This window comes from Scomber japonicus, chromosome 3, assembly GCF_027409825.1.
Source record: "Scomber japonicus isolate fScoJap1 chromosome 3, fScoJap1.pri, whole genome shotgun sequence".
In the NCBI taxonomy this organism is placed as follows: Eukaryota; Metazoa; Chordata; class Actinopteri; order Scombriformes; family Scombridae; genus Scomber; species Scomber japonicus.
Window position 1 is genome coordinate 24,844,594 of NC_070580.1, and position 23,135 is coordinate 24,867,728.

General features: G+C 39.4%; 1 protein-coding gene across 1 annotated transcript in view; it reads left to right on the forward strand.

Moving 5' to 3' along the window:
* The first annotated feature begins 489 nt into the window (after positions 1-489).
* LOC128355742 (guanine nucleotide-binding protein G(s) subunit alpha-like) overlaps positions 490-23,135 on the forward strand; it is a 28,646-nt gene continuing 6,000 nt past the window's right edge. The window contains exons 1-5 of the mRNA XM_053316081.1: positions 490-1,430; positions 3,147-3,219; positions 7,326-7,380; positions 7,803-7,922; positions 12,292-12,389. Coding sequence (XP_053172056.1) covers positions 1,292-1,430; positions 3,147-3,219; positions 7,326-7,380; positions 7,803-7,922; positions 12,292-12,389 — 485 coding nt within the window. The 5' untranslated portion in view covers positions 490-1,291. The remainder of the gene's footprint in view (positions 1,431-3,146; positions 3,220-7,325; positions 7,381-7,802; positions 7,923-12,291; positions 12,390-23,135) is intronic.

Here is a 23,135-nt window from a genome sequence, read left to right on the forward strand (position 1 = left end):
AGCTGCCAGAAAAAAAAGCCTCCCTTTGCTCAGCCTCGGAGAAGCTTTTCCGATGTGAGGAGAAATACAAATTATTACACACAGAGAGAGAAAAAGGACGGAGAAGGGGCCTTTTTTTGGGGGGGGGGGTCTGGTCAAACCCTCTCTGTTGACGGGGGGAGAGAGAGAGAGGATATCATTTTGGCTACAAAATAACCAAAACAGGATATTATTGATAAGGTTGCTCACATCAACGACAAGAATATATATATGTGTATCCAAAAAAAAAGAAGAGGAAATAAAAACAGGGTGTATATAATGTGACGGGCTGTTGTGATCTAGAGAAAAAGAAGCTCCGGTGTAGTCTGATGATTCACATGCCGTCATTTTAAGAGGAAATATTTATTTTTTAATTTTTTTTTTCTTCTCTTCTTCTCCCACCCGCCCTCTGATGTGCTTTGGTTAGGTGGAGAAAAGGATTGCAAAAAAAAAAAAAACAACCCTCTAAAAAAAATAATAACCTTACATATATATATATATATATATATATAGGCCTATATATATATATTTATATTTAAAGGGAGGGGGAGAGAAAAAAGAAGAAGGAAAAGAAGAAGAGGAGGTCGAGGAGGAGAAAAAAAAATTGGGCTTTGGTTGTGAGTGGAAATGAATTGAATGGCAGTGTGGAGATATCTGCCGAAGATGGGCTCCAGAGGAGACATTTGCTAAGAAAATTAACATACAATAAGCGTGAATATAGAACCTTTTGATTTTTTTTTTTTTTTTTTTTTTAAAGCACCTCTCTCTTCAAGGAAAAATCAAGGACCACCGACCCTTTCATTCATGTGCATTGCAAGGCTGGAAATCTCACATCCACTGTCATATCAATGTTGATGACTTCATTGCGGATTTACAGTGAAAAAACACAGGAATCAAGCGTCTGAGAGGGCGGCATCGTTGCTCTGCTCCCCCTTTTCTGACTGATCTGTGTTGATGATTTGCCAGTAAATATCCACATCCATCCCTACAAGCCTTGGTGGAGCCCACCGTCTGCTAACTAACTAACTAACTACCTAACTAACCAACTAACTAACAGGTTCACATCTGTTTTAATTCAGCATCTGGCAACATAAATGTCACCCATTTTGAGCCAGGTGTTCCTCTGTTGGGCCAGTCTAGGAATTTAGGATTAATTGATTTCTCTCCTGATCAACACCTTCCCTTCCTTCCTCCCTCCCTCCCTCCCTGCACCCACACCACCCAACCAACCACCCTGCCTCCCCTCTGAACCTATCACTGGGTTTTTGGGAAGATGGGCTGTCTTGGCAATAGTAAGACCGAAGACCAACGAAATGAGGAGAAGGCACAGAGGGAAGCCAACAAAAAGATAGAGAAGCAGCTCCAAAAAGACAAACAGATATACCGGGCAACTCACCGGCTACTACTATTAGGTAGGTTTTCTGTCATTTTATCATTTATATATATGTGTGTGTGTGTGTGTGTGTGTGTGTGTGTGTGTGTGTGTGTCTATCTATCTGTGTCCTCGCTGTCCATTTTGTGCTGAATTGTTCCACCCATATAAACAATACATGTATTTTCACTTGTCTAAATACCAAATGTAACAGCTATTGTTTCAGATTGTACCTATGACACACACACACACATAAAAAAAAAATGTTTCTTTTACGACAATTTCCTCAGCCGGTATCAATGAAGCATCAACAAATGATGCAATGACATGATGTCACTACACGGCCGGTTTTACAGTGTCTTTCTCGACACAGGACGGTTGGTTGCTGCTCACGGAGCATGATTACAGAACATGTGAGAGACGGTGGACATGACACCCACCATTTGTGTTGAAGGCATACACACATACACACACACAGAGAGGCAGGCACCATGCAGAGGCTGGGAGGCCACCAACAGGAGATTTGCATGCTTGTTTCTTTAAATTCACACATAACGACATACAGGATAGCACCCTCTATAAAAATGTGTGATCTTGTATGTTTGTGTGGATCCAGAGGGCCTTCACCTTGACTCATTTAGGCTTATATTCACGATCGGGGCTGTTTTACAAAACCTTTGCATCATCGTCTCCACACCAGCTTCTCTAGAAACGGATATTCTCTCATCATTCTCTTCATGCAACGTTATATATATTTAATCCGATGAAGCTATTTGTCACTTAGGCCTCGATGTCATGATACAACCTTAAGGCTCGGACTCTTCATCTGCTAAACTGATTGTGAGCACAGAGAGCGAATTAGGATTACTATTTGGATTACTAGCATTTCCCTTGAATGACGGTCCCGTTCATTCTAATCTGAAATTGATCCAAGATTTGTTCACTTAGCCTCTAAATGGCTCCAAGTGTTCAGAGGTAGGAGATGCTACATCTTAGCTTCTTTCATTTTCATTTTTCTTGGATTAATGACACAGTTAGGACTTTTTCTCTGTCTTCTTCCCCCTCGTGTAATGTTTCAACTCATTTATCATGCCCCCCAATCATGGAAAATGACATTTCCTTGATCTTATTTGCTGTTCTGACCGGCGTCTCAATATTCTGCTCCGATCTGGTCAAGTGGTTAGTCCGATTCCTTCCTGTCCTCGTCCCTGATGATGAGAGTCCTTCTCCAGCCTCACTCGGCCCTCTGATTGGCTGGTTTGAGGTCTCACCATCTTGCTCAGGCCTTCGCCCAAATGACTGCACATTTACAAAGGACCTGCAGGATTTGAAATATATCAAGGTTTACTATGGATAAGGATTTTGAGATTTTGCTTTTATGTGACGAGGAAGCATTTAGCAGAATTCAGGAGTGTTCTCGTGCAGTCTGACAGTCTGACAGTATTTTGATGGTGCAGAGAAACAAAACCCCAAAATTCAAATTTATGGAGAAAATCTTTGTCATCAAGGTTGTATCTCTCTTTCATTTCATCTTTAACATGATCCCATCCTCCACCAAGACACCAGAATGCCTAAATGTGTGTCCTCCACAGATCCACGGTCCAATATTTTCACCCATAATCCACCAGGTTCAGATGGATCCATATATCCTGGATATTTAAGTCAGAGTTTTGTATGACTCTGAGTACCTAATGACTGATATTTCTCTCTCTCTCTCTCTCTCTCTCTCTCTCTCTCTCTTCTTTCTTCTTTTCAGGGGCCGGTGAATCCGGGAAAAGCACGATAGTCAAACAGATGCGAATATTGCACGTTAATGGCTTCAACGCAGAGTAAGTTGGTTTCACTCGCGCTTTATTCTGTTTCTCTGTTACTAATCGCACACCTGCAACACCTTTCACATTTACTAAACAAGCACAGACAGAGAGTTTGTGGTGCTTTTACATCACAGAATATAGATGAACATTTAAAGGAGACTCAGTAGAATTGGGCAATAGTGAAAGTAGAAGGTACAGAAATGATGTTTTTGGTGGAGAAATATTGGAGTATTCAGAAGATACAAATGATAGAAATGACATGCTGTGTCACTGGTGGCATGTAAGTACAGTAGCAGCGCCATCAAACAACATGGCCGATATTAGAGCCTAAACTATGAGTCGATTAACACATTTATCAACAACTGTTTTGTATTTTTAAAACATAAATGCCAAATATTCCTCAGTTCAAGCTTTCTAATTCATGGATTTCCTTCTCTTATTTGCAACCCGTAAAAGACTTTAGGAAAAACAGAGAGGTGCTAGAGATGCTAGATTTAATTTCTAAGAGACATAGAGAGGCTTTTATTTTAATATTAAACTGCATTTAAAAGGGATGACTTACTTTACATGTAAGTTTAGAAATGGGTAATTTAAGCTTTATATATAACATTATAATACTCAAATTTGAGCCAATATAGATCCTCATCATTAAAATATTCTTAAAGATAAAAGCATTATAGCTCCCTCTAATACCAGCCATGATAAAAGTATAGAAAAATCACACATTTCTTGTAAATTGAAAATGAAAAAAATAGTTTTATTGTATAACTTATACATATTGTAATCCCTAATAAGATATTTTCTCATATAGGAGGACAAACTTGAGCGGTTTAAGTGCTGTCAGTTTTCTTGGTAATACAAAAAAAGCAGAATATGATGAGCTTTTTGTTTTGAAATATGTGCTCTTCTGTCCTTGGAAAAATATCTAATTGAATTGATCGTTTATAGGAAAACTTTTAAACATGAGGATTATTTTTGACTGGTTCAAACTTTTTGCCTGGCTAGTAAACAACAATTTATTTTTCCTAATTTCTGGGAATAGAGACGTTATCTCTCGTTGTTGTTATAATAAACTAATATGGACTAATGAAGAAAATGGAGGCCAATGTTTTGGGCAGATTTTTGTAATGTTTTGGGAGTAAATACTCATAAGTTGCATGACACAATAAGAATGCTTTATCTGTTCAAGGTTTTCATGGAAACATTGCCCAGGGTGTTTTCAAGCCACCCCGTCTTGTGAATATTCTAAAACTCAATCCCAAGTTGATGCAATGGAAACAAGTCACATTTTTCTATTCTTAATCATCAGTTTCCTAGAAAGGGGTTTGGGGGCAAGAGCATCATCATGTGCTTATTTTAGGGTCATGTTGAACAGATGCACCTCACAGACCCAGACACTCTGGTGTAATGACAAATCCACGGTCACGCTGGGCTCCAGGGTTTGTTGCTGCACTCTTTGGGCTGCAGGGTTTCACCTTGCTGCTGAGTATCCCTTGCAGTGCAGCTAGGGCAGTGCCAGGTAGTGCAAGGTGCTGAGGGGGGGAGGGGGGAGGGGGGCAGAAGGAGGTGATGGGGAGTGACACAGTAATATAGAAAAGGCATGAAAGGAAGGGAGGACAGGAGGAGAGAGCGAGAGTGGGGGGCAGTATGGCTGAGGTGAGAAGAGATCAGTATGGCAGTTCACTTCAAAGTGGGTGGTGTTTCTTTTTTTTTTCTTTTTGTGGAGGTCCCAGTGTGAAGAATGTAGTCTTTCTTCCCTCTGTCGTTCTGCTGTCGCTCCCAGTGAAATAAAGGAGCAGAGAGAGAGAAGCTTTCTGAAGCAACTCCCACCAAGTTTAACCTCTGTGTTTCCCAGCACATGAAGAAATAATCACATTGATCTGATGTTTGGTGATCTTCATGTCATTTGTCACCCTGAGTGTAAGACCCTGTCATGGTCAGCACTGATAAACATAATCAACTCCAGATATTTGATCAATCGACTAAATGAGCGACAGAAATATAATCTGCAACTAATATAATTGATTATCTTTTTTTCCCCAACATTCCCAAGTTCAGCCTCTCTGTTTAGGAAATTTGATGGGTAGGGTTAGATTTAGGGTTAGGGTTAGTAAGGGTTATTAATCAATAATGAAAATAATAGGAAGTTGCAGCCCTATAAACAAGCTTCTGGCATTCTCTTAAAACCAGAGATTTGAGTATTTTGACTAACTAATGTAAAGTCAGGAGCATCTTCATCTTCTTCATCTTCATCAAATAGAAAACACAAAGAAATCAGATTGTTTGGCTGAAAACTTCCATCTAGGTTTATTCCAAAACTCAAAAACTGTTGATTAGTTTTATTAACGAGTGATCTGCTGGTTATTTTCACAATTAATCATTATAAATTGTTATATAGTTGTGAAAAATGATTTTCATACTTTCTCAGAGCCCACAGTGATGTAATCAGTTTGCTTATTTTGTCCAATCAATATTCCTAAAGCTCATTTTTCATTTACTGCCACACATGACAAAGATGAGCAGCAGTGTTAGTTTACAGTGACATAAAGAAAAGAAAAGCAGCAAACGCTCACATAAGAGTTTCTGCTTTAAAAAAAAGTCAAATCATTTACTGATTATCAAAATAGTTGCTGATTTAATTTTCCACTGATTCAGACGTCTGGCTGGAAGTGAACCAACAGTTTTTAAATTACCTTTAAAATGTAGGAGTTTTTTTTTTCTCCACATGCTCTATGATCATTCCTTAAAAGTCTCAAGTATTCTTTGAAAGCACTACCTCAAATATTTTGTCAGTCAACTGTATTTTGAAATATGTGATTTAGTCAGTATCGCCACAAACAACGTGACAATTACAAAATGTTCACTAACCTAAAGAGGATTGTTTTAAGAACTATGAGAACCCTTTTGAAAGCTGAAACTGTCTTGTCTCCTATAAGATCAAGCCAGAGTTACTTTAGCACCAAAGTCACCAAAGAATATAGAAACACATTCATTACTAAATATTTTCATCCAGGCTGTTCATTTGAAATCTTGTCGACTCAACAACAGTAATACAGGTTTGATTTCAGTGTTCGCAAGACTCTGGGCACCGTCTGCCGCTGTATTGTTGACAAAATATATATACTGCACAGTGTACTCACACACACACACACACACACACACACACACACACACACACACACACACACACACATATATATACTGTAGATATGCAATGCTTACAGTAGTGTCCTGCCAGAGATATTCTGATCATCTTGTGCCATTGTGCAAGCGGCCCTAAGTGCGTTACATTTGGGGAATTTCAGTATCAATTTCGACTTTCAATCGTCAAACTGGTCTTTTGTCAGGACATTGGAAAGAATTGAACGCTTACAGTGGAAACTCTGGTTTTCTGAAAGACTTGTGTGACGTTAGAGCACATTACTGCGTACACTGGTATCAGTGACGCTCACAGATAAACTGAACTCTGGTGAAATTCTTTGGTGCATATAATCGTATCCGTTAATACTTTGAATCTGGTATAACTCTACTTTGTGCTTGTGGTCGGTTGTAGTTAAAAACTGCCTCAAAATGTACAGTAACAGGCTGTGTAAACCCCCCCCCCACACACACACACACACTCTGCTGTTTTCTCTTAAATAAATGTCATTGCCAAAATTAAGACACATTCTGCTGTTCTCATTTGGTATCAGCAAGTACACACAATTCAGGAGTTGCACTTTGTCAGCAAATGAAAGGTATTTGTGCATCTGGAGCAGCCATAATACTCCTGATGTCTGGTGTAATTTACCTTCAGGCTGACAGAGACGTCCTGGAGAAGTTTGTTACACAGCATATTCCTGCTAAAAGCTGCTGGCACAAGCTGTTAAAAGACTTCCTTTTGTATCTGCGATGAAATTGAATGTAATTTTAGTTTGTACAGCTGTGTTATTCATGTTTTGATTTACAGCTGATATCTTTTGCACCTAGTTTAGGAAATCTTTTCCAGTTCCCCATGGAGCCGTTCTTTTGATAATAATGACGTTTTTATTAGTGTGTAAGCAAAGTGGCAGTCGTCAGTGTCCTCCCTGTCTTGCTTTTGTGTAAGAAAAAAAACTCAAAGTCTTTTTTGTTCTTCACAGGGAGAAAAAACAGAAAATTCACGATATAAAAAACAACATTAAAGAAGCTATAGAGGTAAGAAACTGATCTTTTGACACATTTTGAATGATTCAACCTGAGGTTTGGGACATTTGAACAGTTTGTAGTGATGCTTCTACCATGAAGGCAATGATAAAGATACATAAATACATTTATAGTACTTCATGTTGGTAATAAAGAAGAACCTAATCTGTTTGAAAGTGTGTTTGTATAATAGTGTGACATCAAAAGCAATTTTCAATATTTCTAAATTATTGCCAACAACAATTTTTCTGGATGCTTTAAAATGAACTTCAGACACACTTTTCTTTTAAAAATGAAAATGAAGCACATTCAAATGAAGCTCCTTATGCAGTGAAGATGTAAAACAACTTTTTATGAACTCATTTGTACTGTACGTGTCTTACTGATTGTATTGTATTTATTACAAGTTTTCTTCTTCTGCTCTCTTCATCCAGACGATTGTGTCAGCCATGTCTACGCTCACACCTCCGTGCAAGTTAGCCTGCCCAGCAAACCAGTCCCGAATTGATTATGTCCTGAACCAAGTACACCAGAAGGATTTTGAGTTTCCTTCGGTAAGTTGCACCTTATTTCCTTTAGATATATATCGACTCTTTTGACTTCTGTGTGGTTGTTTTCACAGCGGCTTGTTTCCTGTTTTCTTTTATGCATTTTATGCTACTAACCACTTTTAATTGAATGTCTTCTGGAGATCCATGAAAGGTTTTTTATTATCGTTACCAGACACAGTTTAGAATGAATCAACCAACATCTGAAGCAAATCTTGTGGCTGTAGAGGCAAAACCTTAAAAGGTCGCAAATCTTATTCACAATTGAATAAATATTTTGTAGCTTTTGGTGTAAAATTGTAAGTTAGATTAAAAATTTTAGAGTATCAGAAAAATGCTACAGGTGCTGGCTAGGTGTGAGTGTGCCTGGTGTGTTTGTGCTGTGATTCAGTAATTAGCAGGTGTGTTCCCGCTTGGGAGGCTGTCAATTGAATGAGCTTCTCACCTGAGAGATCCACACCACCTATTAACACTGATTGTCTGTAATAACCCTAAATGTGTCTTGTGGGACCTGTCCTTCAGAAACACAGAGACTCAGAGGGATTCCCCCCCCCCCACCCCCGGGCTGCAGTCGGCTCCCGGGGGCCCGTCAGGGAGCCACTGCAGGTCCCACTACCGGACCACATAGTAATTTATTTATTTACTAACCTTTTTGTGGATGATCTTTTGGTGTTTAAAACTGATGTTACAGATTAGTTGATCTAAAAAAAAAAAAAAGTTGTTAATCCTAATAGCATCTGATGATAATCCTGTAAAGCTGCAGAGACTAGAGGCTGTAATCTGGAGCTTCCGAATCCGTTTCATTAGATTCATTTGTGGCTTGTGTTGATTCACTTAAAGGTGTAATGTATGTATGTGACTGTGTACTGGTAGGATTGGTCAGTGAGTTGAGAATGGACAGGAAATTGTCACTGTGAACTCTCCTGCATGAACACATGAAGCTGTCCAACACTTAAGATGAAAGCGATGATACCGTTCAATTAATAAGCCCTTTGGTCAGTCATCACAAATGGTAATGAGACCATAAGCAAGTCCTGTTTCAGTGAAAACCGACTACTGTTGAACTCTCCTAATTGGATGAGACTAGAACTACAACCAATGATTACTTTCCTTATCAGTTAACCAGAAGATTGATTAGTTGTTTAGTCTATAAAATGTCAGAAAACAGTCCACAACTAGAAGATATTCAGTTTACTATCACAAATCACTAAAATAACCAGAACATATTGACATTTGAAAAGCTAAAACCAGAAAATGTCTACTTTTTTTTTTTAATGAATGAAAATGATCATTGCAGCTCTAGACAAAAATATGTAATGCTACCCTTAAAGTCACTGTTAAAGTTATGATTCTTTTTCTAAAATAGGTCATGCTTCTGGTTTACTGCTCAGTCATGCGTGTGATTTATTGTGAAAGTTGTATAAGATTATACACAGTAAATCTAGAAATGTCCATTTTTGATGTGACAGTCTAAAAGATATCAGTTTTCAGATTATTATGACTTTTTGAAAACATATGTAAAGACTGGCATGTAGTTTCAAGCTTTAACAGAGTATAGATGTGATATTGTCAAACGTTATTCAGTCAGAAAATAAATGAAGAACTTTTTGTTAAATAGCTATTGGGTTCTTTTCCAATAAGGGAACAGCTTGGTAGAGGAAGAGGAACTTTTTTCTGGATCAGTAGCTTCTCTGTTTAAACTGCTGTTTTATTTTTTTTTCTCGTAGCGGCTGAGTTTCCAGTGAAGTGTGCGTGTATTTGTGTGTAAGCAAAAGGTAGTCTCCTGATATTGTCTCTGCAACGTCATGGCACATTTATTATGCGGGCCTATCTCAAGCTGACCCTTCCCTCGGGCTGTCAGTCATTAGACTTCCACTGAAGACCTGCAGGGTCTCGATGGAGGCGAAGGCCAGCCCCCATGCTCTGATCTGACACCAAGCTTGCTTTTTTTAATATGGAGTTTAGAGGCTTGAAGCACGTTAAATGTGTTGTTGGGGTTATTGGAGCAATGTTAGCACAACCTTTAATGAAGCATCAGTTCCAAGTAGTAAAAAAAAAAGTTTGGCTTAGGTTGAACCAAATTGAAGTGAATGGGTGTTTGTTGGGGAAGAGAATAGAAGTAGAAAACTTTCTGATAGGCTCAACCTCTCCTCTGACTCCTCCACCGCCTCCTCCTACTCCTCCTCAGCCTGCTGCCCCCCCCACCCCCCCCTCTCGTCTGGCCTGAGGCCCTACTGGAAACCAGTTGGACTGGTTGACTCTGCCTTTAGCAGGAAAAGAGAGAGAGAGAGAGAGAGAGCGAGAGAGAGAGAGAGAGAGCATAAGCACAAGGCCTGGGCTGAATCTGTGTAGCCTTTGAGCTTCGTTTCTCATCAACGATCCTCGTAGTTATAATTTACACACACAAAAAAATTCTCCTAAAATGATTGGTCAAAGAAAATGTTAATAAAATGAACCACACCTGTGAGCAAGATAAAAAAAAATGTGACTGGGAGTATTTGCTCAGGCTCTTTTCTTCCTTGCAGAATGATAACTGTCATGCCCACCTGTCCTCAGCTTGCTGGCTCCCAGCGTAGTACACAACAGCAACGGCTCACTTTCAAATCACAAGTTGATTTCAATTCAAAATTAGGAATAAAAAATGCTTTAATGTATTTCTTTGCTCAGGTGGACTTCTCAGACTATCAACTTGTTCTTTCTTGATTAGTCTTACAAAGAAAAAAATAGCTGGAAAGCCTGACTTTGACCTTGTTGACCTCTGTTCCTGAAAATTCACTAAGTACTATATGTCTGATTATTATTGCTGTGAGGTCAATCTGGTACAATTGCAGAAAGATGACAAACACAATCATCAGAGAGTCTATGGTTACACCCTGGTGTATGAGATTTAAAGCCATTCATTAGCCATCACATTATTCTTCATTCTTAGTTGAATTTTTGAACTTTTGAACTTTTTAAAGCTGAATGCTGAGTATTTATCTGTTTCTCTTTTACAAAGTTGTAGCTTATTTTGACTTGGGTTAGGGTTTCTCACTCACTGTCACTTTGACAGTAGAGTCCTGAATTGTGTTGCTGATTCAAAATAACTAGAGCTGACAATAACTATTTTCATTATTGTTTAAACTGACAGTCATTATTTAATAAATTGTTGAGTTTAGAAAAGGTCAGAAAAGGTGACAAAGCTAACTCCAAGAATGTTTTGTGTTTACCAATCAACAAAATAAATTCAATTTAAAGTTACATAAGAAAGAAAAGTGGCAAATTGTCACATTTGACAAGCTGAAACTACCATATTCAGCAAACTTGATACTGAACTGTAAAATATGAATGAATGATCCAAAAGGCTGTTGATTAATCTTCTGTTGAGCTATTACTCAACTAATTGTTTCAGCTTTAAAAAAGTTCAAATCAAATCTTTTTTGCTCATAAATCAACTAAATAATCAACTTGCATATCTTTAACTTGCATACCAACAGATGAAAGAAAAGTAAAAACCCAGTCTGTAAACCAAACTTTTACCCTTCCACTTTAACTCCCTTGTTGTGCCTTGTGTATAATTTCTAGCGCTTGTTACAGGCAGTTACTGGAAAGAAAAGACAAATTAAGGTACTTAACGGTGTTGGTGATAATCTGCTTTATTCCTGTTTGACAACATTGTTTCGTGCTAAGAGAAAAAAAAAACTCTGCTAGTTTAATCTCAGTCATCCTGTTCAGTTTCCCAAACTTCTGTATATCTGTCAGTCTTAACTCTCCCAGCGGAAGTTTTTAAGAGCATCCAGCATAACCCTGTTGCTCATAAAGGCTTATTTGTGCCTGACCATAGTGTGTGTGTGACCAGCTGAAGATCATAGAGAAGAGATAGGCCCCTACACAGTGACAGCCAAGCCTTGTGTCAGTACAAAGCTCTCCATTTCTTCATGAACTCAGTGAACTTTTCTGTTTCCTGCCTCTGCCAGAGCCCGCTCATCTGCTGCTCCTCTCCAAATCGGCCTTAAACTTCCAAACTAAGCAAGGGAGTATCGCTGCTGCCTCTCCCCATCTGTCCTAACACATTTTCACCCAACCAGACCCAGACGAGGGTCAACCAAACATACCACTATACCAACTTTCACATTTAACATTATTTTTCTTCATTGCTCTGGAAAAACTTTTTTAAAAAAAAGAAAAAAAAGAAGATGAATTAAACTTTTTAGGATGCCATGTTTGGACTGATTGGATTACTCTTATGCTCACATGTGCATCTCTCCTGCAGCTCTTCTCTTTTGTGATATCACATTGTTATTTCGGGGCTCCTCAGCCCTAAAACAAGCACCCGACTTGCAGTTATTTCTAGGTGTGGTATGTTGCTGATCCAGACCCCTCTTTCTCTTTCCAGGAGTTTTATGACCATACAAAGATCCTCTGGCAGGACGAGGGTGTGCGGGCCTGCTGGGAAAGGTCCAACGAATATCAGCTCATCGACTGCGCGCAGTAGTAAGTCTCGTCTTTTCACCTCTATACATACACTAGCAATTAAACACATTGCACACACATATATATATATTACAAGTGTAGGCAGACAAAGACCTGCTTCCATTTTCTTTCCTTTGCTCTTCTTTAGTTCACACATACACTCTCACAAGAAACGGCTCAGCGTGCACACTGTGGGGAGCTCGGGGTTTTTCACTGTGTGGTTTATGTGAGCGTAAGGTGTCAAGGTTGCTGAGGTGAACCTTACGCCAACGACAAGTTTGTTTAAGAGTAGGTTGATAAGAGCATGACTGGAATTCATCAGAACCTGCTTCATGTGTACTTTGAAGTTTAGTTTGTTAGATAGTAGAATGAGGACTAAAACTTTTTCAGAGATGGTTAAAAACATGAAAACCTTTCAGCCATCTTTACCTACTTTTACATCTTTAAATATGATGATATAAAATAAATATAGATCTAGTTAATTTAAATAAAAAGGCTCAATACATTTCCTAAAACAGCCTGGGCGCTGTTACTCAAACAGGAATAAAAGTGAATTTGGTCTGAACTATTTTCAGCTGCAGATTTGGTGCTTAAGGAGTATTTACAGCAGTAGGATAGAGTATGTGGGGCTGACTGAGTATAAACTATTTCGCCCATGTTCAGGTTCACATTGCACATTGTGTTGGTCTGTCTGATCCGTCTACCACTCTGGTCCAGACTGATGCATGGCCATCAGACAGTCATGGTGCTCAGGGGATAATTCCCTCTGACTTCAGGGGGTCTTCTCATTTTTCCTCTCATGCCATCAAAATCCACAAAGTTCAAACTCATCCTGTGAAACTTGATGGATCACCACATATATGGTGCTTTTAGTTTTGTGCTAATAAGCTAATGTTAGCATGCTAACACGCTGAAATAAGATGGAGAACATGGTGAACATTATACCTGTTTAACTTCAGCATGTTAGCATTGCTATTGTTAGCATCTAGCTGAAAACAGACACTACTTTCTAGTAGGATCAGTTCATCACCAGTTTTGATCTTTACATGGGACTAAATGACGTTATAAAAATGAAGATGATCACCAGACTTGTCCTGTAAGATGTGTTAGTTGATTATTTCAGGTTGATGTTGAACAAGCAGTTGCAGGATTACACTTTTATGTGTCTGCATGTGTGTGTGTGTGTGTGTGTGTGTGTGTGTGTGTGTGTGTGTGTGTGTGTGTGTGTGTGTGAGTGACAGTGATTGCGTCCTAGCCTCGCTGACACTTTGGTGTTTTTGTGTATCAGAGTTGTTTGTCACAAACGTTGAGACACTACAGCTTCCACAACCTCCTCCAGCTTGGCTCTTTCTTTCTTTCTTTCTTTCTTTTTTTCTTCCTTCCTTTCTTTCTTTCTTTATTTCTCTCTTTCTCTCTTTTTCTTTCTTTTGCTCTCTCTTTCTTTTCAGTTTTTTTTTTATCTCGGTCAGGCCTGCCCCTGTTATAAGGCATGCAGTGGTCACATGAAGTCTGAGCTGTTGGACGGCGGAGGTAGTCGTGTTTTTTTGGATACAATTTTGGATACATTACTTAATGTGTGTGTCATTTACCCTGCGTGCACAGCCACAGGTGTTTGCCCACTTTTGGGTGTTACTGTACGTTTTTTTTGGGGGGTGAGATCGTGGTGAATGTGAAAAATCTTCCTTGTAGGAAATATAATAGAGGAAGAGAGGGCTTCCCTGCATTGCGGGACCTCTCCTCTCCTCCTCTCCTCTCCTCCTCTCGTCCTCTCCTCTCCTCTCCTCTCTCCTCTCCTCTCCTCTCCTCACTCCCACACCCAGCAGCCCCAGTGTTATGGATCAGATGCTGGGCTGGGTGGCCAGACCGGAAGTGCTCCCCCTCCCCCCTCTGTGTGCTTATGTAAACGGAGAAGCAGAGAAAGAGAGAGGGGAGAGCTATTTTTAAACCAGGCAGGCTGCAGAAGGAGAAAGAATGAGCGAGTGTGTTCAGAGAGAGAGAGAGAGAGAGAGAGAGAGAGAGAGAGAGAGAGAGAGAGAGAGAGAGAGAGAGAGAGAGAGAGAGAGAGAGAGAGAGAGAGAGAGAGAGAGAGAGAGAGAGAGAGAGAGAGAGAGAGAGAGAGAGAGAGAGAGAGAGAGAGAGATTCAGCATTATTGATGAAGGTTGTTAGCATTAAATGAAAATGTCAACCTTGGATCAGTAGGCAAAAGTGAGGACACCCCATATACCCCCCCCCCTCCTCCTCCTGCCTCCCCCCTCTGCCTCTTTCTTTCTCTCAGGTAAATGATATCATCTGATTCATGTCCTGATGATAAAAATAAAAAGGCGAAGAAGAAGAAGTTGACAGGGCGGTGATGCTTTGTTGTCTCTGTCTGACAAGAAGGAAGTCACTGTAGCTTCCCTGACTGGCTTTCTGCTCCGTCATGCTGCTCCACAACGTGTTTTTTTTTATTATTTTTTTTATTGTTTGTTGTTTTTAAAGTAACACTTCCTGATGCCTTTTGTCACATGCTTTGTTTGCGAGGATGTTGTCGTCCTTGAAAACGTGGACCTCGTGTTCGGCAACTCGCAAAAAAACAAACAAACAAAAAAAAAAGGTCCAAACAGAGCGAAGGGTTATTTTTGATCCATAAGGAGATCACTGAGTTGTAAACTTGGTCCTGAAATATTGGGCTGCTCTCCTCTTTTTTGATTGTGAATTACTGAAGAGACTCTGAGAAGAAAGTTTAACGAGAGTCAGTCTAAAAATTAAAATATCTACACATGTTAATCAAAGCCTTGTTCATTTGAATTACAATCATTCTTCATTGTGCCATTAAATTAAGCACAGAATAACTATTTTTCAAAATAAGATGCTGTAATAACATATTTAGGATAACAGAGATTTATAAAAGTGTAGTTTTACATTATGTTACTGTTGGTTTTTGGATTTTAACATTGAGACATTTATGGCGTTTGCACTGCTTTTGATTGAAATAAACAAATCTGGGCTGGTTGTCAAATATTTGTCATTGTTTAACAGCAGAAACCAGCTCAGTAATTATATTACAGTTACATTCATGTTTATTATCTATTCAGCTGTCCATTCATTACATTATCTTTTATAATAAACTGTAGAGAAACAATCAATTCATTCATTAGTCGTAAGTTGTAAGAAGATTAAGTAACAGTGGCAAATTAGCTTCAGGTAGCTGCTCTATAAACAAACATCTGTAGCATTGCTCCTCCCTTTGTAACCATGGTGATCTGTAGCGTTCTAAACAAATACATTTAGTACTTCAAACTTTCTATCCACACTGAATTGCTCATTTTTGGCATATTTTCTACCCAAAGATGAACTTAAGAAAATGAAAGGATAATGAAAATAAGTGTGAGTTACAGCTGTATTAATAAATGGTGACGGTAGAAGAATTTAAATTGTCTCATAGTATCGCCAAAAATTCAGATCACTAAGTTTTAACGTATTTTATTAAAGAAAAAATGCCAAATGTTAATATTATAATATAATATTAATATGATGATTTGTTGTTTTTTTCTGTTTTGTTTGTATTGAAAAAACAAAAAAACAGATCGACAATGAAGCTAACTGTTATTTATTCATTTATTTAGGGAAACGAGCTGTAGTAGCCTAATTTTCAGGCCTTGCACCAAGTTTTTATTGAGGGCTTGAAACGTAATCAGAATGAGTTAACAGGTTGATATTTGTGTTGAATATTTTTTGATGAAACCAGATGTTTGGATAAAACTGAGACTGGTGTGTGAAACGACACGGACACAGGAGGAGGAGGAGGAGTCTCCCGGCCCAGTGTTACCAACGACTTTATTATCCGTTGATTCTTTGAATTCTTGTCCCAGAGATAATGTGTCATCATGTGCCCAAGTCCCCTTGATTTACTTCTCTGGCATCCTCCCTGAGCCTCCACCTCCTCCTCCTCCTCCTCCTCCTCCTCCTCCTCCTCCTTCCTCTCCTCTGTCTCTCTCTCTGTCTGTGATGTGTAGTGGTGTTTCTGCAGGGACAGAAAATGGCTGGGATTGAGTCTCTGACTCATCGCGAGGAGGGAGGGAGAGGGAGAGAGAGAGAGGGAGAGAGAGAGAGAGAGAGAGAGAGAGAGTGAGAGAGTGAGTGAGAGAGAGAGGCAAAAAGACAAAGTGATTGAGAGAGGGGAGGGAAGGAGGTGCAGGATCAATACTCAGTGTTATTATTGTGAATATCCTGTATGTGTGTTTTGAGAGAAGTGTGCAGATGTGTGTGAGCTGCAGATGTTGAAGTTGGTCACGCTGCTGTGTAGCATGAGTCAGGTACATCAGAGCGTGTGGAGGGGCGAGCTCGTTACCCGTCGTCTTTGGGAAACTGTAATCTGACTGTATTGTGATTTAGTGAATGGTGTGTGTGTGTGTTCAATGATTGTGCCGCTCCCCAATGTTCAGCTGCTGTTTAACAGGCCAGTGTTCCCGTCCCTGGCTTTACACTCCTTCTTTCTTTCTTTCTTTCTTTCTGTCTTTCCTGTTTTTTTTTCCTTTTCTGTTGCCTTTTTTTTCCTCTAAATTGAAGAAATAAGCACATGCTTGATTTAGTTTAATAGTCATTTTTAAACTTAAATCCTTTATTTCTCTCCAGTTTTTATTTCTTTGGTCTGTCTTCATTTCTTTCTCTCTTTCTATATTTCTTTCCTTTTTTTCTTTCTTTCATTCTATCCTTTTGTCTTGTTTTAAATTGTTTCTCTTAATGGCAGAAAAAGACACATGCTTGATGTAGTTTAATAGTCATTTTAAATTTAAATCCTTTCTTTCTTTCGTCCTTTCTTTCGTGTGTCTGTGTCTATCTTTTCCTCATTATTTTGTCTTTTTTTTACTTTTCTTTTCACATTTTCTGTTTTTAATTAATACATTCTTATTTTGTTGTGTCTCTTCTTTATTTTGTTTTTTTTTTCTCTTTTTTTTCATTCGGTCTCTGTCATTTAAATTTTTTCTTGTCCGACTTTTGTCTTCAGTCTTTTATGAATTTGTTAATTCTTCTTAAATGAGTCTTTCTTTATTTGTTTCCATTCTTTCTATCTGTCTATTTCTTTGTCTTTTTGTCATTCTTTTTTTATTTATTTTCTCTTGTTTTTTTTATTCTTTCATTAATTGTTAAATTCTTCATTTGTTCAGTACATTTTTTCTACCTTCCTTTTTGTCCTGTTCTGGTGTTGTTTCTGAACTTCTTTAGTTTGTTCTTTGTTCCTTTTTCTTTTTCTTTCTTTCCTTTCATGCAGTTCTTCCTCCTCTCTCTTTCTAACCCACTCCATTCCCTGCATTTCTCTCTGTTATCTCTTTGTGTCCCGCTCTGTCCCCCCCCCCCCCCCCTTCTTTCGCTCTCGTCTTTTCTTTCTATCTGTCGTGCTTTCTCTCTTTCTCTCTTCCTTTCTCTCTCTCTGTCTCTTTCTCTCTCTCTCCCGGTCTGTCTCTCCCTCTTTCTGGCCCCACTCCAGTCGCACAAGATTTGGAGCCGATTGTCTATTTATAGCGCCTGTGGTTCTGTCGCCATGACAACCAAGCTGGAGGCCAGGGCGCCAGGGAGCTATTTTTGGAGCAGCGCTGTAATGTCAGACACAGCCTTCTCTCTCTTTTCTTTCCTGATCTTTTCTCTCTCTCTCTCTCTCTCTCTCTCTCTCTCACTCTCTCTCTCGCACTCTCTACCCCCCCCCCCTTCTCTCTCTCTCCCTCTCCCACTGGATGTGTGTGTGTGTGTGTGTGTGCGTGTGTGCGTGCGTGTGTATGCGTGTGTATGCGTGTGTATGCGTGTGTATGCGCATGTATGTGTGTATGTATGTGTGTGTTTGTGTGTGTGTGTGTGTGTTTGATTAAGGATCGGCTGTTGAAGACTTTGGCTTGGTTGGCTCGCAATGTGAAACGTTAACGTTACAAAGAAGCCCCCTCGAATCGCTTCGCTTGGCGGGCTGTGCACGACCCCCCCCCCCCCCTCCTCCTCCTCCTCCTCCTCCTCCCCTTGAGGAAGCCAAGACCATTTTCTGACTGTGTTTCGGAGGCTTTTGAAGCTCCAGTTTTTTCCTGTGCACAGATTAATTTTTTTAGTGTCCTGAAATAACAAATGAAAGTGTTTTTTAAAACTCTGTGTTTGATAAAAGACTAAAAACTAAAATTTACTTTAAATTTCCAAGTTGTTCAGTTAAGTTTAATGAGACTTTAATGCCACGTTAACTAAAAGTCTTGCTAATAAAGATCTCTCTTTTTTTCATACATGCAATATTTACAAATGTTACAAACGGTAATATGTAATATATAAACACATTTTATCTTCTTAGTATTCATTTGAAATTAATGTAAGTTTCTGTAACACTAATAGTAAACTCTTATTGATTTAATAGTGATTCATCACATATTTAGTGATATTCTGCATTTTCAGTTTCTATTTTCTAACCTTCCTACCTGTTTTATTCATACATTAACATTTTTACTGTTTATTTACTCCATTCTTACATTTTTTTCCCTCTATTAATTAACTTTATTCTAGATTATTTCAGTGTGCTTTCAAAAGGAGATGATTTGAGTATTAAACTCAAACTGTTTAACTTACTTTCTTAAAACACTAGTTGATGTTAATGGATCTGGACAGATGTGGAAATAGATGCTTTTTAAGGACATAATCTCCAGATGTTGTGTTTATGTTTAGTTAATCACATAAAGAAACGCTCTTCTAATTAAAGTCACTGGGGTCGGTATTAAAGTTGGTTACAAATGAACTCTGCTTTCAAATGAAAAGGAGACTTTGCCAAACTGATGTTAATATTAGATTATGATATCATGATTTAACCAGGAATGTTAAGGTCAGTGAGTTAAAACAATCTTTTTATAACCTGCTCAGGGTGTCATTATTATAAAGTTCATTTTATAAATAAATGAATCTAATAATTCCTCATATTTTCCAGCTGTAAGTGTGCAGGGCATGACAAGTCAACACCACTGTGAAGCTTAGAGCTGCCTAATCCTGTGTAGAGCTGGAGATGTATACTAGCTCATAATCTGGGTAATCCTTTGTCCTAATACTGCCACTTTAACAAGATGAATGCATTATGGGAGTGTTATCAGCTTTGTTGGGCGGCGCTGTTGATGCTGTGGCCTCTTCTGTCCCTCCAGCACGTGAAGATCTCGGTTAAGATTGGGGAGTAAATTCTCACCACAGGAAATATAGTTCAAATGTTGTTGTTTTTTTTTGTTTTTTTTTGTGAGTTGCAGCTTTGCTTCGTTTTGAGATGCAGATCAGTGGTAAAAGATTAAATGTCCTCTTATAATTTGGATTTTGAGTGTGGGAACGGGAGAGATGAAATGATTGTGAAAGCAAGAAAAAGTCTTCACACTGCAGCTCCCAATGCAGTTAGATTTAATAGTATATCACAAGTGACATTTCAAGCTTACTGCTCCTCTTCAGAGATGACATCATTATTATTATTATTTTCAGGAAGTTTATTTATATTATTATAGCAATAAAAGGGGAAGTTGAAGGAGACAATTGCAGAAGTTCATTTTGTAGATTTGTTATTTTTAGAAATTGATTTAGAAGAGAAAGGATTTTAATTAAAGTCTTAAACTTTTTGTTCTTTAAATCTAAATGTGCTTCTAATAAATGTTCCCCCCCCAAATTTCAAAAGAGGCCATTTATACAGCAGTAAAACAAAAAGTGAATCAACTAAATAGATAATGTTAAATATATATTTTAGTTTTGTTCTTTCTATCCCCAACTGTTGAACCCACAATCCCACATAATGATAACAAAGTCAAATTCAACCAAGAGTTTAAAAAAAGAACTTTTATCTTGTTATGTAAATACTGAGTTATTTTCACTCACCACACCAGTGTCTTGTGTGTATTTCCAGAGTTTAAATCAGCCTGTCTGCTACCCCAGAATACCCTGACAGGTTATACATAACACCGCAGACCTCTCTGTTACTGGGGCAGCCACTATTATTTAGTTCAACTTACTATGCACAGTTATTATTGGCACTTATCCTATTAATAGGGAGAACTGCTAAAAATTGAGCAGTGTGTTTGTTCTGGGCGTGTCAGCGCCTCAGACCAGAGCTGTAGATAAACACGAGTTTGGCCTCGGCAGATGTCGGTTGCAGCCATGTTACTTCTGTCATAATTCGAGCTGCAGCTTCTGCTTTACGTTCTGTTAACACGCACAATATTTATGTTCTTGGAAGCTCAGCGCAGGGATGTTACAGGAGGAGGAAGTGAGACGCTCGCAGGGTGTGAGCTGTGGATACGGGGAAGCGACGGGCGGCTTGGTTCAACAGTTGTTCACTGAGAGCTCTGGGTGTGCTGGCACAGCAGAGGCGCTGTGGTGTGGGAACAGCTGAGCCGCTCGGCCACTGCAGAGAGCCCATGGTACCAGACTGGTTGGCTGCTTAATTGCCTCAGTGTGTGTGTGTGTGTGTGTGTGTGTGTTTTTATATGAATATCTGTGTCAGTGTGCATTTATGCGGAGATACGCACTCACTCTCTTTCAGTCTCACACCGACACTCTCTCCTTCTTCCTGACTCGGTGTCCTTTCCCCCTCTGTCCTTCCATCCGTCTGTTCAGCTCTGCAGTGTCCACAGGCCCAGCCCCCTATTCCTCTCAGTGTGTTACCTGCAACCCTCTTGTCACATTTCACTCCTGCCCGCCACATTCCTAGTTATATCAGAGGGGGTTACATACCTGCCCCCGACAGGCCGCTATGAGCAAGTGTCTCGCCTTTCTAGTCGTAAGAACGGTGGGCCGGTGATCAGTCAGAAACAGAGAGAAGGGCAGGCCGGGAATCAAACATGGAGGCAAATATGTTTAGCAAGTAATCAGGAATCCTTATGAAAGTCTTTTTAGCTTGTGAACCAGCACAGGGTTTTTTTTTTCTTCCAGGAAACAGGTTAGTGGAGATGGTAAGTGCTGCAGTGACACGTCTCTTCTTATTATCAGTTGACTAGATGACAGTGTAAACAGGGTAAACAGTAGCCTCATTTATTAAATAAGTAGCCTTTCCTCTGGAGTTTAGCAGCTCTGCCTCTGTTTCCATGAACTTTGAGACTTTTGGAGTTATTTCTCCATAATAGTACACTGTGAAATTCCTAAAAATGAACCAATTTACTACTTAGAACTCAACCCCCTCCCTTTTTTTTTTGTTAACTTAATTTTAGAGACCTGGAAATTCTAATTAATTCACATGAAAAAAAACAAAACAAACAAACATTAGAGGCAACTCGGAAAAACATAATGTAGTGTAGCAGAAACATGTTTTATATGACGGCTTTAGATTTATCTTGCCGTCCCATCGTTGGGGGTCCTGACCTGCAGGTTGGCAACCCCTGCTCGAAAGCGCAAGTCAGGTGGTGAGAAGTGGGTTTTTTTTTTTTTTAAGCGATTTCGGTGGTTCTAAAATTTACAGATGGAAACTGATCGTTCAATAGATTAGGCAAAGTAGTTTTTCAGTATAGATTCCAGTCAGTCTCCAAACTGATTTGAGATGGTACTTTTGACATTGATAAGAGTCAGATGCAGACAGGTTGGCAGTATCTTTGTGTTGGGGCTTCAGATAGTAAAGGTTGAGGACATGTGGACGATGTTTGAGGTACATTTTCACAGAATAATATGTCTAATGTTAAATATATCATTCATACCACACACAAAGCAAAAGCAGCTGCTTCAACAGTGACTGTCAGCCACCCGGTGAATTTGTGAAGTTTATCGTCTTATGTCAGCCGTACACAAAGTTTCTTTTGTCTTCGTGGGCCGACAGATGTAGGTGTTTTTAAGATGGTACCTCCACCCTTAAGAGGAACTACTGTGGGAAAACCTGTTGGATGCAGGCTTGTGGGACACTGTAGCTTAATGATAATCACCAAATTCTTCCCAGATGAAGTGGTCTGAGTTCATCCATTGACTCCTGATCTGCTTCCTTAATAATGAGTCTTGTATACATCTGAAGACAGCTGGGGTGATTAAACATGTTTGAACCTCTGTCTCCTTCGTGTGTGTTTGTCTGTGTGTTTTTAAGGCCTGAAACAAAATCCAGCAGCTCACTCAATTTTGTACGCAGTCCCCACACACTCTCCACGTTCACATATATTGTGAGATGGCAGCCCAAGTACGTACTGTAAGGAGGAATGGTTATTCAGTTTCACATGGACTCTTAAACGTCTTCAGCCTGAGATTCACAAAATACATTCAACGTCTTATTTCCTGGACTGATGCTCATGTAAATGTTCCAGTAGTCTTAAACTAGACCGAATGTGAGTCCTGACTTGTTGCAGTAGACACCTCCAAGCAGGCGACCCTGATACAGTCATCATGAAAACATCAGGGCAACACACACACACACACACACACACACACACACACACACACACACACACACACACACACACACACACACACACACACACACAAACACACACACCTTATAAAGCAGTGCTAATTTAGGCCAGTTGATCGGAACAATTAACATGCGTCGAGCAGTGCTTCACTGGGTAGGCGCTCTGCAAATCTGAACTCACTGTAGGCCTGCATAACCGCCCACGCACATACACACTGCCACCGCTCACAGACGTGCACACACACAAACACATACACACACACACTTACTGACATATACACACACACACCTCTCCTCCTGTGCAAGTACTACTACAGCAGCTCCATTGACGAGGCTTCTCCGGTCTGACAGAGCAAACGGCTGCTGGTGACTCAGACTGGCTGCCTCTGATCTCACTGTGAATTAAAACACACGCCCCCTG